This window comes from Carassius auratus, chromosome 27, assembly GCF_003368295.1.
Source record: "Carassius auratus strain Wakin chromosome 27, ASM336829v1, whole genome shotgun sequence".
In the NCBI taxonomy this organism is placed as follows: Eukaryota; Metazoa; Chordata; class Actinopteri; order Cypriniformes; family Cyprinidae; genus Carassius; species Carassius auratus.
The window spans coordinates 25,489,127-25,501,734 of NC_039269.1; the positions used below are offsets into that span (position 1 = coordinate 25,489,127).

At 38.0% G+C, this 12,608-nt stretch overlaps 2 protein-coding genes across 3 annotated transcripts; one reads left to right on the forward strand and one right to left on the reverse strand.

Moving 5' to 3' along the window:
• LOC113046023 (uncharacterized oxidoreductase ZK1290.5) lies at positions 1-3,490 on the reverse strand. Of its 2 annotated transcripts, XM_026206849.1 has the most exons (8): positions 3,059-3,482; positions 2,670-2,918; positions 2,465-2,566; positions 2,296-2,387; positions 1,554-1,736; positions 1,226-1,285; positions 987-1,111; positions 612-807 (listed from the first exon to the last, which is right to left on the reverse strand). In XM_026206849.1, the coding sequence occupies exons 1-7, from the start codon at positions 3,129-3,131 to the stop codon at positions 1,016-1,018; spliced, it is 855 nt and encodes a 284-aa protein (XP_026062634.1). In that variant the 5' UTR covers positions 3,132-3,482; the 3' UTR covers positions 612-807; positions 987-1,015. The 2 variants fall into 2 exon arrangements, with proteins under 2 accessions (XP_026062633.1, XP_026062634.1); XM_026206848.1 differs by lacking the exon at positions 987-1,111 and having other exon boundaries at positions 1-807; positions 3,059-3,490.
• A 203-nt stretch (positions 3,491-3,693) lies between these two features.
• Positions 3,694-12,198, forward strand: extl2 (exostosin-like glycosyltransferase 2). The gene is made up of 5 exons (XM_026206851.1): positions 3,694-3,924; positions 4,604-5,031; positions 8,993-9,063; positions 9,178-9,293; positions 11,543-12,198. The coding sequence occupies exons 1-5, from the start codon at positions 3,920-3,922 to the stop codon at positions 11,934-11,936; spliced, it is 1,014 nt and encodes a 337-aa protein (XP_026062636.1). The 5' UTR covers positions 3,694-3,919; the 3' UTR covers positions 11,937-12,198.
• Positions 12,199-12,608: the final 410 nt, after the last annotated feature.

Here is a 12,608-nt window from a genome sequence, read left to right on the forward strand (position 1 = left end):
TCTTACTCCAATGTGGATGTAGCCATTATTACGCCATTTTATGACTTTGTAAAAGAATTCACTGTGTGAAAATTGGTTTGCATTTTTGTATAATACAATCTGCTTTTTTGTTTGTTTAAAATGAGAGAGGGAGGTGAAACTGGATGTTAAGAGGACAAGATAAAAAATGAACAGAAACCTGTGATATTGAAGAAAATGTAACTTGTGTTCAACAATGACTCTAAATGAGAGGGATGGAATAAACAATATTGGTAACACTGCTATAAAGATGTGTGCTGGCTCCATTTATTATGGTTTCACCGGAGCGGTTTCTGAGAAACTCTTTAACCAACAATTTGACACATTTCAGCATAACAGAAAACAATTCATAGGGGAAATGAGAACATGTCATAACAGTTAATACAATGTGTATTAAATGTCAACTTGACTGTGTTTACCAGTGGTTCTGTCACATCTGATGTTTGAGGATATGAAGTGTAACTAGCAGTTAGTTTTCACACAAAATTGCTCTCCGTACTAATTGTTACTATTAAGACCATAACAAATATTAAGTCTCAACACCCCCGAGTACCAGTTTTCAAAAGGCACAGCATGTGTGACATCAGCAGCATGCAAATCACTGAATCCCTTGATTTCATTTTCTAAAGAAAGCGTTCCTTTCACAGTGAGTTCAGGACATCATGATCCTGCATTCTGATTGCTAGGTTATCCTTTCCAGATTGGATAAGTGAGATGAATCAGCTTCTGATTGGTGTGTAAATCTCTAATCCGGTCCATGTCTTCTGCTGTTAGTGTGAATCCAAAAACCTGTGAAATGATTAAGAAGGCCTGTGACTTTTTTAAACACTGAAACTGGTAGTTTAAAATTGTCTTTGAGATCATCCTTCATACTGTAACCTGTTAATATCCCATACATGATTTCATCTGGATAGAATACCATTTTTGATCATTTTAAATCTGAGCCTCTGGTGGCTTTCCAAGCTCACCTGAACAGGTGGTTTTCTTGGAGCTTTGGTCATTCCAAATGAGTTGGGTCCCAGCTCACATGTCTCCCATCATGCAGCAAACTGAGCGCTGCCATGTCTGAATCATCCAAGCTGAACCCAAACACCTGAACGGCACAACATTGTGAGTGCAGCTTCAAAAAAGGATGATCTCAAAGAGAAACTATTGATGGCTTCAGTCATGAAAAATAAAAAGTGAAGAAAAAAAAACAGAAACTTACTTGGCAGTTTTCACGGACCCTTTCTGGTTTGGTGGACTTTGGAATTGTGACAACTCCATTCTGAAATTAAATGTACAACTAAAATAAATGAGTAACATAACTGCTGCTTCTGATTTACACTTGCTTGACATTCTAGCTGAGAAAAAAAAATATCAAGAGCAGACAGGATGCTTCACAAATATTATGAAACTATTAACTACAATAGACCTTAAGTTAATAGGAAACCGGCATTTAACATTTACAACTTGAGAGAGAGTTGATGATTTTCAGTTTCTAGTGAACTATCCAGGTCCCCACTGGTGATGATCTACTGAAATGCTAACTGTACCTGGATACTCCAGCGTATGCATATTTGTGACGCGCTGCGGCCGTGTTTCTGGGCGATCTCCATGACTGATGGATGAGTGAGAGCTTGACCTTTGGCCAAAGGACAGTAGCCTTCAAAAACAATATTCTCCTTCCGGCAATATTCAACCAGCTCCAGTGGCTGCTGGAAGGGATGAAACTCCACCTCCAAATAAATCACACACAGCCACACGTTTTCATTTATATATACCCTTCTTTTCTGTAATTAATGTTTCATTTGGACTTAAAGAAACTACTTTATTTGTAGTAATGGCATTGAGAAATAAAATATACGAAAATATTTTTGGAATTTAGAAAATAAATGTATTGTTTAGGTTTTATCATGGTGAGTGAGATCAAATTCTACATAACTGTTTATGACCAAACTTTTATTTATTTATTTTTTAATGAAGTGAGATTATTGTTTTATTGCATATGTTTTACAAATAAAATGTCTAAATTTCTTTAATTTTGTTAACTTTAGATCAGGGAACACATTCACTATTAACTGAACATTTTCTCTCAATCTTATGAATCATAAACTCATTTATGAGTTGTTGCTTTTTGCTAGTAGTTATGAATAGGTATTGAGTAGGTGAAAGGGATCTAGAATATGTTCATGCAGAATAAGAAAAGCTAATTAACAGCCGACATGCTAGTAATACGCATCATAATAAGCAAGTAGTAAATAGTAATTACTGTTCTCTAAAATAATTTTACGATACCTGGTTAACATGAGGCACAATTCCAGAACGATCCTTTAACTCGTCTAAGTGGTGTATGAGAAAGTTACTCACTCCGATGGCACGACACAAACCTGTAACAAAGGAGAGGGGTCGTCACCTACAAACTATCACTTCTAAACTGTAGAATGAACGTAAAAAGAGTGTGAACCTTCATCATAAAGCTCCTCTAGAGCTCTCCACGTCTCTGCTCGAACCTCACGGCTGGAGACGCCTGGAACCATGCAGTCCGGCCAGTGCATCAGATAAAGGTCTGTGAAAAGAAGCCAATTCATCTCAAAAGGCTCTTTACAAAGAAATATGACACTTTCAGAGCCATAAAACTATACCTTTGACTTAACAAGTCACGCATTTACCTAAATAATCAACCCCCAGCCTGGCACACGAGTCCTGGCAGGCTTTTCTGGTGCTCTGGTAGCCGTAATCTCCAGGCCATAGTTTGGTGGTGATCCAGAGCTCCTCTCGTGGTACTCCACTATCAACCACAGCTTTCCCCAAAGCCTCTTCACAACCATAACGCTTGGCTGTATCTATATGCCTTATGCCACACTCCTGTAGAGCACAGAGCACTGCTTCATGGCTGTAACCTCCATCATGAGATGTTCCTGTAGTAAGGAAAGTAATTAAAAGACAGTAACTGTTACACTGTGTACAACTGTGGCCAAAACTGCCATGACGTGCAATGAGTAGAAACACTTAAGTTAGTTGTTGCAGCATGCGAGTGTCAGGATGAGCTTGTTCTCACCTAAACCCAGAATGGGAATGTTGCGTCCATTGGACAGCGGTACAGTAGGGCAGTTGCTTGGAACTGTCACCATATTACAGTCTTCAGCTCATGTGCTCTTCTGGAGAAGATTATTACATGACACAAAAGAAGGGACACATCTGGTGCTACTGCGCATGCGCACAACAATATAGTTTCTGTGATGCAGCTCGGTAGCTGGCTCACTACCGCTCTCTACTGGACTGAAGGCATGCGTTTCTGTAATATCGTGAAGGGGATACATTAAAAACCACCTCAAAGGATCCACCTACCAAACTTTTCTCTGCTTTAAAGGGTAACATAAGCGACGTTAACGAATCGTTCTTTTGAGTCGAATCTCGTTCATTCTTTGCCACGAAACGAACAGAAGGGTATCATTCGGACATTGTTGTTGACTCGCTGAATCAATGAACCGACAATAAACATAATTATTTATTATAAACTCGTCGAAATAGTAAATAAAAGCTATATTTCCTCTACCCTCAGTCTTTTGAATCGCGTTTTGAACCGGTTATTAGGGCTGTTTTTGGAATCGATTCCTCACTGTTGTTTTCGAATCTTTTCCAACTCTGTATCAACATTAAAAGGAACCTAATCTCACCATGATGACTGCAGGATATGTCGTATAATGTATCCTTCCTATAATATGAAGCTGAAAAAAATAAATAAATTGAAGATACGAAAATTTAACTCCCGACTCTCGATTCCCAAACGCCTCTTTTTTTAATCGATTCCCAGCCCTAGTTCTTTACAACGAACCGACTCACAGCTGTTCACTATTATAGGCTCAGTGCGCTTGCGCGAGAACATAAACTTCCTTCTGGGATCCCGTAAAATTGGAAAATGAGGTACTACTTGCTGCTTTGTCTCGTTTCAGAATGTTAATCTACTCATACGTGTTTGTCATGACAGATCTAGTGAGATTATTTACTAAATGCATGCGTTAAATCGTTGCATGCAGTGTTTGCTAAGTATTCCAGCTGTCAAGCATGAATCAGAATGTTTATGAGTCACACAATAATTTAAGTTACAGTTACTTCAAACTTTTATCATGCATGTATTAGCACATTACTCTTTGTTTGACGTGTTTGCTCGATATGGAACTTTTTAATTTGGGCTATTAAACAAAAACTTTTAATGCATGTGGAAAGTTTGGGAAAAAGAACCTGCAAAGAAATGGGTACAGTGTATTGTATAAATTGTATGAGAGTGCTATCAGTTATATATCTATCTATAATAAAAATGCTTGTCCCTTTAATAAATTCCACCAACGAATCCAGACATTGATCATTCTGTTTTCCACTGTGTCTCCTCATTAGACAGAAGTCCCTTATGTTTAATTGAATTTGTGTCATATTGTGATGTATAAGTGTTCCTTTTATTATTTATTTAATTGAACTGTATATGTGTGTATATACTGCAAAAATATCTTTTTTTTTCTAATAAAGAAAGAAAATCTTAACAGGTTTGCAGGATCATGAAAGTGAGTGAGACGTCTGTTTAAACCTCTTGTCTTGTCCTCGTCAGGATTCGTTGGTGCTGCTGCAGGTCTTTGGGCCGTGTGCGGACACACTTCATCATCGCCTCTATACTGTTGCTACTTCTGGCCGGAGTCTCTCTGACCTTCTTATTACCTAATAATGAGGACCTCGGCATTCTCCTCAAGCTCCGTCAGAGCTCTAACAACTCCCTCACTCTGCTAGACCCCGAGGATAGTTTTACTATAATTATGCAAACCTATAACCGTACTGATATTCTCCTCAAGCTGCTCAACCATTATCAGGCTGTGCCTCACCTGCAGTGCATCATCATAGTGTGGAACAACCCTTTGGAGTCGCCGCCCAGGGAACTGTGGGACGCCCTCGGCCCACACCCTGTGCCTATCATCTTCAAAGAGCAGAGCTTCAACAGAATGCGCAATCGTCTGCAGCCGCACTCCGAGATCAAGACTGATGGTGAGTGTGTCATTCTCACATGAACGAGAGCTGCTTCGTCAGATCATTGACCCAAAGATTTCTTAACCTAATCACCTTTTCCATTTAGAGACAATGACATATTGCACACCAATATAAAATAAATGATCTTTTAAAATCTCAATTGAAACACGAATGTTAATTTTAATTTTTTTTTTTTTTAAAGGAACAGTGCTGATTAACAGAACTTCGGTAATTGGTAAAAGATGAAAGGTCCCATTTTGGTGTTCACATCAAATTAAATTTACAAAAGTGATTTTATATACATAAAAAAGGATAATAAATGTCTGCTTTAATGTGATCATACAAAATTGTATAATATTTTAAATGATTAAAAACGTATTGATGAAATATGGGTAAAACTAAAACCCAGTTAGTGGTTTGAAAGATATTTAAAATTACAATTCTTATTTTAGCGCTGCACTGTAATGTAACTTAAATATAATCTTTTAATATCATCAAATGATTATTGTTCTAAATAAGCCAGACATTTTAGTGGGTAAAATAAATGTATGCTGGTCACTGTATTTTGCTCAGAAAAAATTAAACAGGACACATTCTGAAGAAATATGGTAGTGCTCATGAGTTTACATACCCCTTGCAGAATATGCAAATATGTTAATAATGTTAACAAAAATATGAGGGCTCATGAAAAGTGCATGTTATTTTTTAATTAGTACTGTCCTGAATAAGCTGTTTCAACATAACAGATGTTTATATATACTCCTCAAGAAAAAAATAACTGAATTTATAGAAAGGACCCCATTCAAAAGTGTACACACCCTTGAATCTTAAAGGGATAGTTCACCCAGAAATGAAAACTTAATGTTTATCTGCTTACCCGCAGGGCATCCAAGATATAGGTGACTTTGTTGTGATATTTGCTCATGAGTCCTGTGTTGGTCCTGAAAGTTCCTGCACATTATTTGGTTTTCCAGCAGCTTCTGCATAATTTAACCTTTTCCAAAAGTCACTTTATGATTTTGAGATTCATCTTTTTACACCGAGGACGACTTCAGGACTCATGTGCAACTATTACAGAAGGTCCAAATGCTCACTGATGCTCCAGAAAGAAAAACCATGTATTAAGAGGGAAAATAGAAAGGTGGTAACCAAACACTGTTGATGGCCAGGAACTATCCTTTTATGTCTTTTATGTTCAAACAACACTTGTTTGTTTACTGTGTTGAGACGTGCTGCGTTTGGTCTCGTACTCTATCGCATACCTTGTCAGTGTTGTGCGCTTGCTTAGACCTTTGTTGTGATAAACAGTAAAGTACGTTCAGCTGAATTCAATTTCCGTTTTGTCGGGTTTAAAAAAGATTAGTATACCGCGCCAGTTAAGCCCTCCTCGTGTGAAGACCGAAGAGTGTAAAGACCATCGACTCTACCGTGCGACTCCACAGGGCAGGGACACCGGCAGGGAATATAAGTATTTTTTTGATTAATCTTTTTCCTTTTCCTTGTTTCATTTCTGTTTCAGTTGTTTTTGTTTTTTTTGTTTATAACCAAATCTTACTATGTGTTTCCAGATCCCTACTATCATTACCACTCGTAAACCATGCAACACACAATGTAGACAGCGCAATCTTAACAACCTGCATACTTTGCCTATGTCTGCTAATACACTACTTTCTTTTCCTGTTGGTCTCTGGAATTGCCAGTCTGCTGTAAACAAAACCGATTTCATTACTTCTATTATTAGTCATTCAAAGCTTAATCTCATGGCCCTAACAGAGACCTGGATCAAACCAGAGGACACTGCTACACCTGCAGCACTCTCCAATAATTTTTCATTTTCCTACCCCCCCTCGTTTGACTGGAAGAGGTGGAGGTACTGGTCTGCTCATCTCTAATGATCTAAAAATTTAATCCTTTACCATCTTTGGGTATAAACAGCTCCTTTGAATCTCATTCAGTTACTGTTACCTACCCTTTTAAAATAATTTTTTTAGATGTCTATCGACCCCCAGGACCACTGGGTAACTTTTTGGATGAATTAGATGTGTTGCTCTCAACCTTTTCTGAGGATGGTACTCCCCTAGTTATGCTTGGAGATTTCAACATCCATCTAGATAAACCTCTGTTTGCCGATTTCCACACTCTGCTTGCCTCTTTTGATCTTAACCGAGTATCAACTACTGCTACTCACAAATCAGGCAACCAACTGGACCTTATTTATACACAAAACTGCTCCACTGATCATGTTCTAGTTACTCCACTGCACACGTCGGATCACTTCCTCCTCACTCTTAACCTCAACATGATCCCAGACACATCACTTACCCCTCCACATGTCATCTTTCAACGTAACCTACGCACACTTTCACCCTCCCGGCTGTCTGCAATGGTTTCATCTTCACTTCCTTCCCCTAAACTGTTTGCATCTTTGGATTCAAAGTATCTTGGAGAGGTGAGGTGTCCAAGTCTCAACATCTAACTACTGGGGTGCCTCAGGGCTCAGTTCTTGGACCACTTCTCTTCTCTGTCTACATGGCATCATTAGGTTCTGTCATTCAAAAACATGGCTTTTCATACCACTGCTATGCTGATGACACTCAACTCTACCTCTCATTCCATCCTGATGATCCGACGGTAGCTATTCGCATCTCAGCTTGTCTAACTGACATTTCTTCCTGGATGATGGACCATCACCTTCAACTCAACCTTGCCAAGACTACTGCTTGTGATTCCAGCAAACCCATCGTTCCATCACAATCTCACCATCAATTTAGGCACATCAACCATAACTCCTTCAAAAACAGCTAGAAGCCTTGGAGTTATGATTGATGATCAGCTGACTTTCTCAGACCACATTGCTAAAACTGTCCGATCCTGCAGATTTGCTTTATTCAACATCAAGAAGATCAAGCCCTTTCTTTCGGAACATGCTTCACAACTCCTTGTTCAAGCTCTTGTTCTGTCCAGGCTGGACTATTGCAATGCCCTCTTGGCAGGTCTTCCAGCCAATTCTATCAAACCTTTACAATTAATTTATTCTATCTGTTTTCTTTTTATTTATTATATTAGTTAAAATCCCATGCTACGTGTACTGTGTTAACCTAACTGAGACTTGTTATAGCACTTATATATCATTGCTCTTTTTGTTGTTTTTGATTGCTTCCACTGTTTTCATCTGTAAGTCGCTTTGGATAAAAGCGTCTGCTAAATGAATAAATGTAAATGTAAATGTCGTTTTAGCTGTGTTTATTGTGTGCTTGTCTGTAGGCCTGTCACGATAACAAATTTTGCTGGACGATAAATTGTCCAAGAAATTATCCCGATAAACGATAATATTGTCGTTCTAAGATCAGTTTCAACCAATATATTGATAATGACATAAAAACGCAGGTACACCTTCTCAAAGATCAATAAACTTTTATTTTATGGCAGATTCAAAGCGAGAAATACCAGCATGTTGACTTTGTGTGGCTTAAAATTAAATAATTTTGTATGTTTGTATGTTATATTATGTCTATATGCCAGTTAGGGATGCTCAAATTGACCGTTTAACCGTTAACCGAAAGTAAACATTTGTGTGTGTGTTAACTCACTGGGCGCGTTGGCACATGCAACGACACGCCTACAGACATATTTAGCTGAGCAAGACAAATGAAGCGAGCTAAAAAAGTAGGCCCATTTCGTTAGATAGGGCAGCTAAGTTACTTGCAAAATATGCTACGCAGTATTAGAATAAAGTACAATAGTTGTGCAAATACAATGCAATATCACTTGCGACGCAAACATCAACAAACAAATGAAAGGCGCTTCCCAAAGCTGGTCACTCTAGCGAGACGTTATCTCTTTATTCCCAATTGCGGCCAAAAATATTATCGAGCTCAATTTTTATTTTAATCGTGCGATTAATTGATTTATCGACTATCGCGACAGGCCTACTTGTCTGTGAGACTGTACTGACCTTCACTGTCTTTCACCCGGGCAGCTGTTTTAATGCTAGACGATGACACGTTGGTCAGTGTTCCTGATATCAGCTTTGCATTTTCTGTCTGGAAGGTAATAAGAAACTTCATCTGTGCTTTACTTCAGTTTTAAATGCTCTTTCAGAAACTCTCTTCGGATTCACAGACACTAACTTATCTTTTTTTATATATATTATTTGTGTCGTAGCAATTCTCAGATCAGATTGTGGGTTTTGTTCCACGTAAGCATGTAAGCACAGCATCTGGAGTGTACAGCTACGGCAGCTTTGAGCTTCAAGATCCAGACGAAGGTGGAGGCGACAGGTGAGACTGAAAATAATGCAGCTTTTCCAGGTTAATGCGAAAGTGTTGTCAAAGTAACGTGGACTTGAAACTTTTTAAATCTACCTGAGTCTGAGTCACTGAGTCATCTGAGTCATTGGTCCATGTTATTATGAAGGAAAGAATAAATCATAACTCATTTCGCTTCTGAAACAACTTTGATTCCTTTTGCCCTTTTATTTTTCTTCCCCTTTGATTCCAACTGTCATTATAATAAATACTTAACAATCCAGTCAATTTCCGACAGATAAGGGCTAAAGTCTAAATTTTTCACTCAGAACTATGGATCCATGACATGTTCATTTTGCCCTGTCTATTAATTTATTTAGACACACAAAACATGAAATGGAAAAATACTGGCTATTGTGTGACAGTGTCAAGTCTCTTCAAATATCAAATAATTTGATATTTTTATATCGAGCTATACAGGTGCATCTCAATAAATTAGAATGTTTTGAAAAAGTTTATTTCAGTAATTCAACTCAAATTGTGAAACTAGTGTATTAAATTCAATTTACACAGACTGAAGGTTTGGTTCTTTTAATTGTGATGATTTTTGGCTCACATTTAACAAAAACTCTCCAATTAATCTCAAATTAGAATATGGTGACATGCCGATCAGTTAATCAACTCAAAACACCTGCAATGGTTTCCTGAGCCTTCAAAATGGTCTCTCAGTTTGGTTCACTAGACTACACAATCATGAGGAAGACTGGTGAACTGACAGTTGTCCAGAAGACAATCATTGATGCCTTCACAAGTAGGGTGAGCCACAAACATTCATTGCCAAAGAAACTGGCTGTTCACAGAGTGCTGTATCCAAGCATGTTAACAGAAATTTGAGTGGAAGGAAAAAGTGTTGAAGAAAAAGATGCACAACCAGAATTGAGAACTGCAGCCTTATGAGGATTGTCAAGCAAAATCGATTAAAGAATTTGAGTGAACTTCACAAGGAATGGACTGAGGCTGGGGTCAAGGTATCAAGAGCCACACAGACATGTCAAGGAATTTACTGAACCACAGACAACGTCAGAGGTGTCTTACCTGGGCTAAGGAGAAGAAGAACTGGACTGTTGCTCAGTGGTCCAAAGTCCTCTTTTCAGATGAGAGCAAGTTTTGTATTTCATCTGGAAACCAAGGTCCTAGAGTCTGGAGGAAGGTGGAGAAGCTCATAGCCCAAGTTGCTTGAAGTCCAGTGTTTAGTTTCCACAGTGTGTGATGATTTGGGATGCAATGTCATCTGCTGGTGTTGGTCCATTGTGTTTTTTGAAAACCAAAGTCTCTGCACCCATTTACCAAGGAATTTCGGAGCACTTCATCCTTCCACCTGCTGACCAGCTTTTTAAAGATGATGATTTAATTTCCCAGAAGGATTTGGCACATGCCCACACCGCCAAAAGCACTAAAAGTTTGTTAAATGACCATGATGTTGGTGTGCTTGACTGGCCAGAAAACTCACCAGACCTGAATCCTACAGAGAATCTATGGGTGATTATCAAGCGGAAGATGAGACGCAAGAGACCAAACAATACAGATGAGCTGAAGGCCACTGTCAAAGAAACCTGTGCTTCCATACCACCTCAGCAGTGCCACAAACTGATCACCTCCAAGCCACGCCGAACTGAGGCAGTAATTAAAGCAAAAGTAGCCCCTAACAAGTATTGAGTACATGTACAGTAAATCAACATACTTTCCAGTAGGCCAACAATTCACTAAACGTTTTGTATTCGTTTTAGGAAGTATTCTATTTTGTGGAGATTGGTGAGTTTTTGTTAAATGTGACCCCAAAATCATCACAATTAAAAGAACCAAAGACTTAAACTACTTCAGTCTGTGTGCATTGAACTTATGCACGAGTTTCACAATTTGAGTTGAATTAATGAAATTAATAAACCTTTCCACAACATTCTAATTTATTGAGATGCACCTGTAGTTAGTTCGGGGCGGTAAATGTCATGTGGTGTGACTCCCCAAGAATTTATAAATAAATGATATCTGCAAAGATACGTTTATCTTAAAGGTATTCAATGGACACTTGAAAATTGTACAAAGGTTTTCAAAACATATATTATAATATATTAAATTATAACATAATTATAATATATATAATATAACAATATATTTCTAGATTTTTCTGTAATTGTGGACACTCTTGCATATAATTGATCCACATATATTATGAATGTTAAATGCAATACAGCTGAATAAATGTCATTTTATGGTTCCTGTAGGTATTCGATGATCCTAGTGGGTGCTGCATTCTTCCATCGGCGCTTCCTGCAGCTGTTCCAAGAGCAGCCGGGTGAAGTGCATGCTCTGGTGGACCAAACGCAGAACTGTGACGACATTGCCATGAACTTTGCCGTGGCACGTCAACTCTCACAGGCGCCCGGACTCAAGCGGCCCTCTGGGGTGTTCGTGAAGCCCGTAGACATGAGGAATCTGGAGAAGGAAGCCAGGAGCGGGTACGTGGGCATGTGGCACAGAGCGGAGCACATGTTGCAGCGCTCCTACTGCCTCAACAAGCTGACACACATCTACGGGAGCATGCCACTCCGCTACTCCAATATCATGATCTCACAGTTTGGCTTCCCCAGCTATGCTAATCACAAGAGCAGGATATGATGTCAGCACATTCGAGAGACAGATACAATCTGAGTTCGGAGATATTAGATAAACTTTTTTGGACTCATACCATCTCAAAATGTACATCTCTCCTCCAAAACCTGTTTGACTGAATAATTTTGCAACAGTAATATCTTCGACATTTACTGCTGGTTTTATATACACTGATGGTGGATAATTATTATTATTTTTAATGTTATAATATATTTCCTTGTTATTATTTGTCTTTCATACCTCACATATGTCCAGTAGATGAGTGTGAACGTTATTGCTTCACCTTTAATGTAGATGAAGATGGATTCAAGTTTTTTTTTTTTTACACATATTAAGCTGTATTATTTTGAGTTATTATTATTATTATTATTAAAAGGGAAAATATAGAAGGAATTTACTTTTACTATATATAATTTACTACTCAGAAATGTAATTCGAAATACTACAGCATCATAATAAGTTTAACTGTGACAAAAATCTGCAAAACCTCTTTAGACCATCTACATATCTTTGTTTTTGTTGTTTAATTTAGTTTTGATATTTACTTATGAATCATTCTGAATAAAACCGTAAAATTGTAAAATTTTGTAATAATTAGTCATTTAAATGTTTGTATGTTTTTTTTTGTTTGTTTTTTTTTACACACCTGTTGTTTTACTTCAGGATCCAGATTTTTTA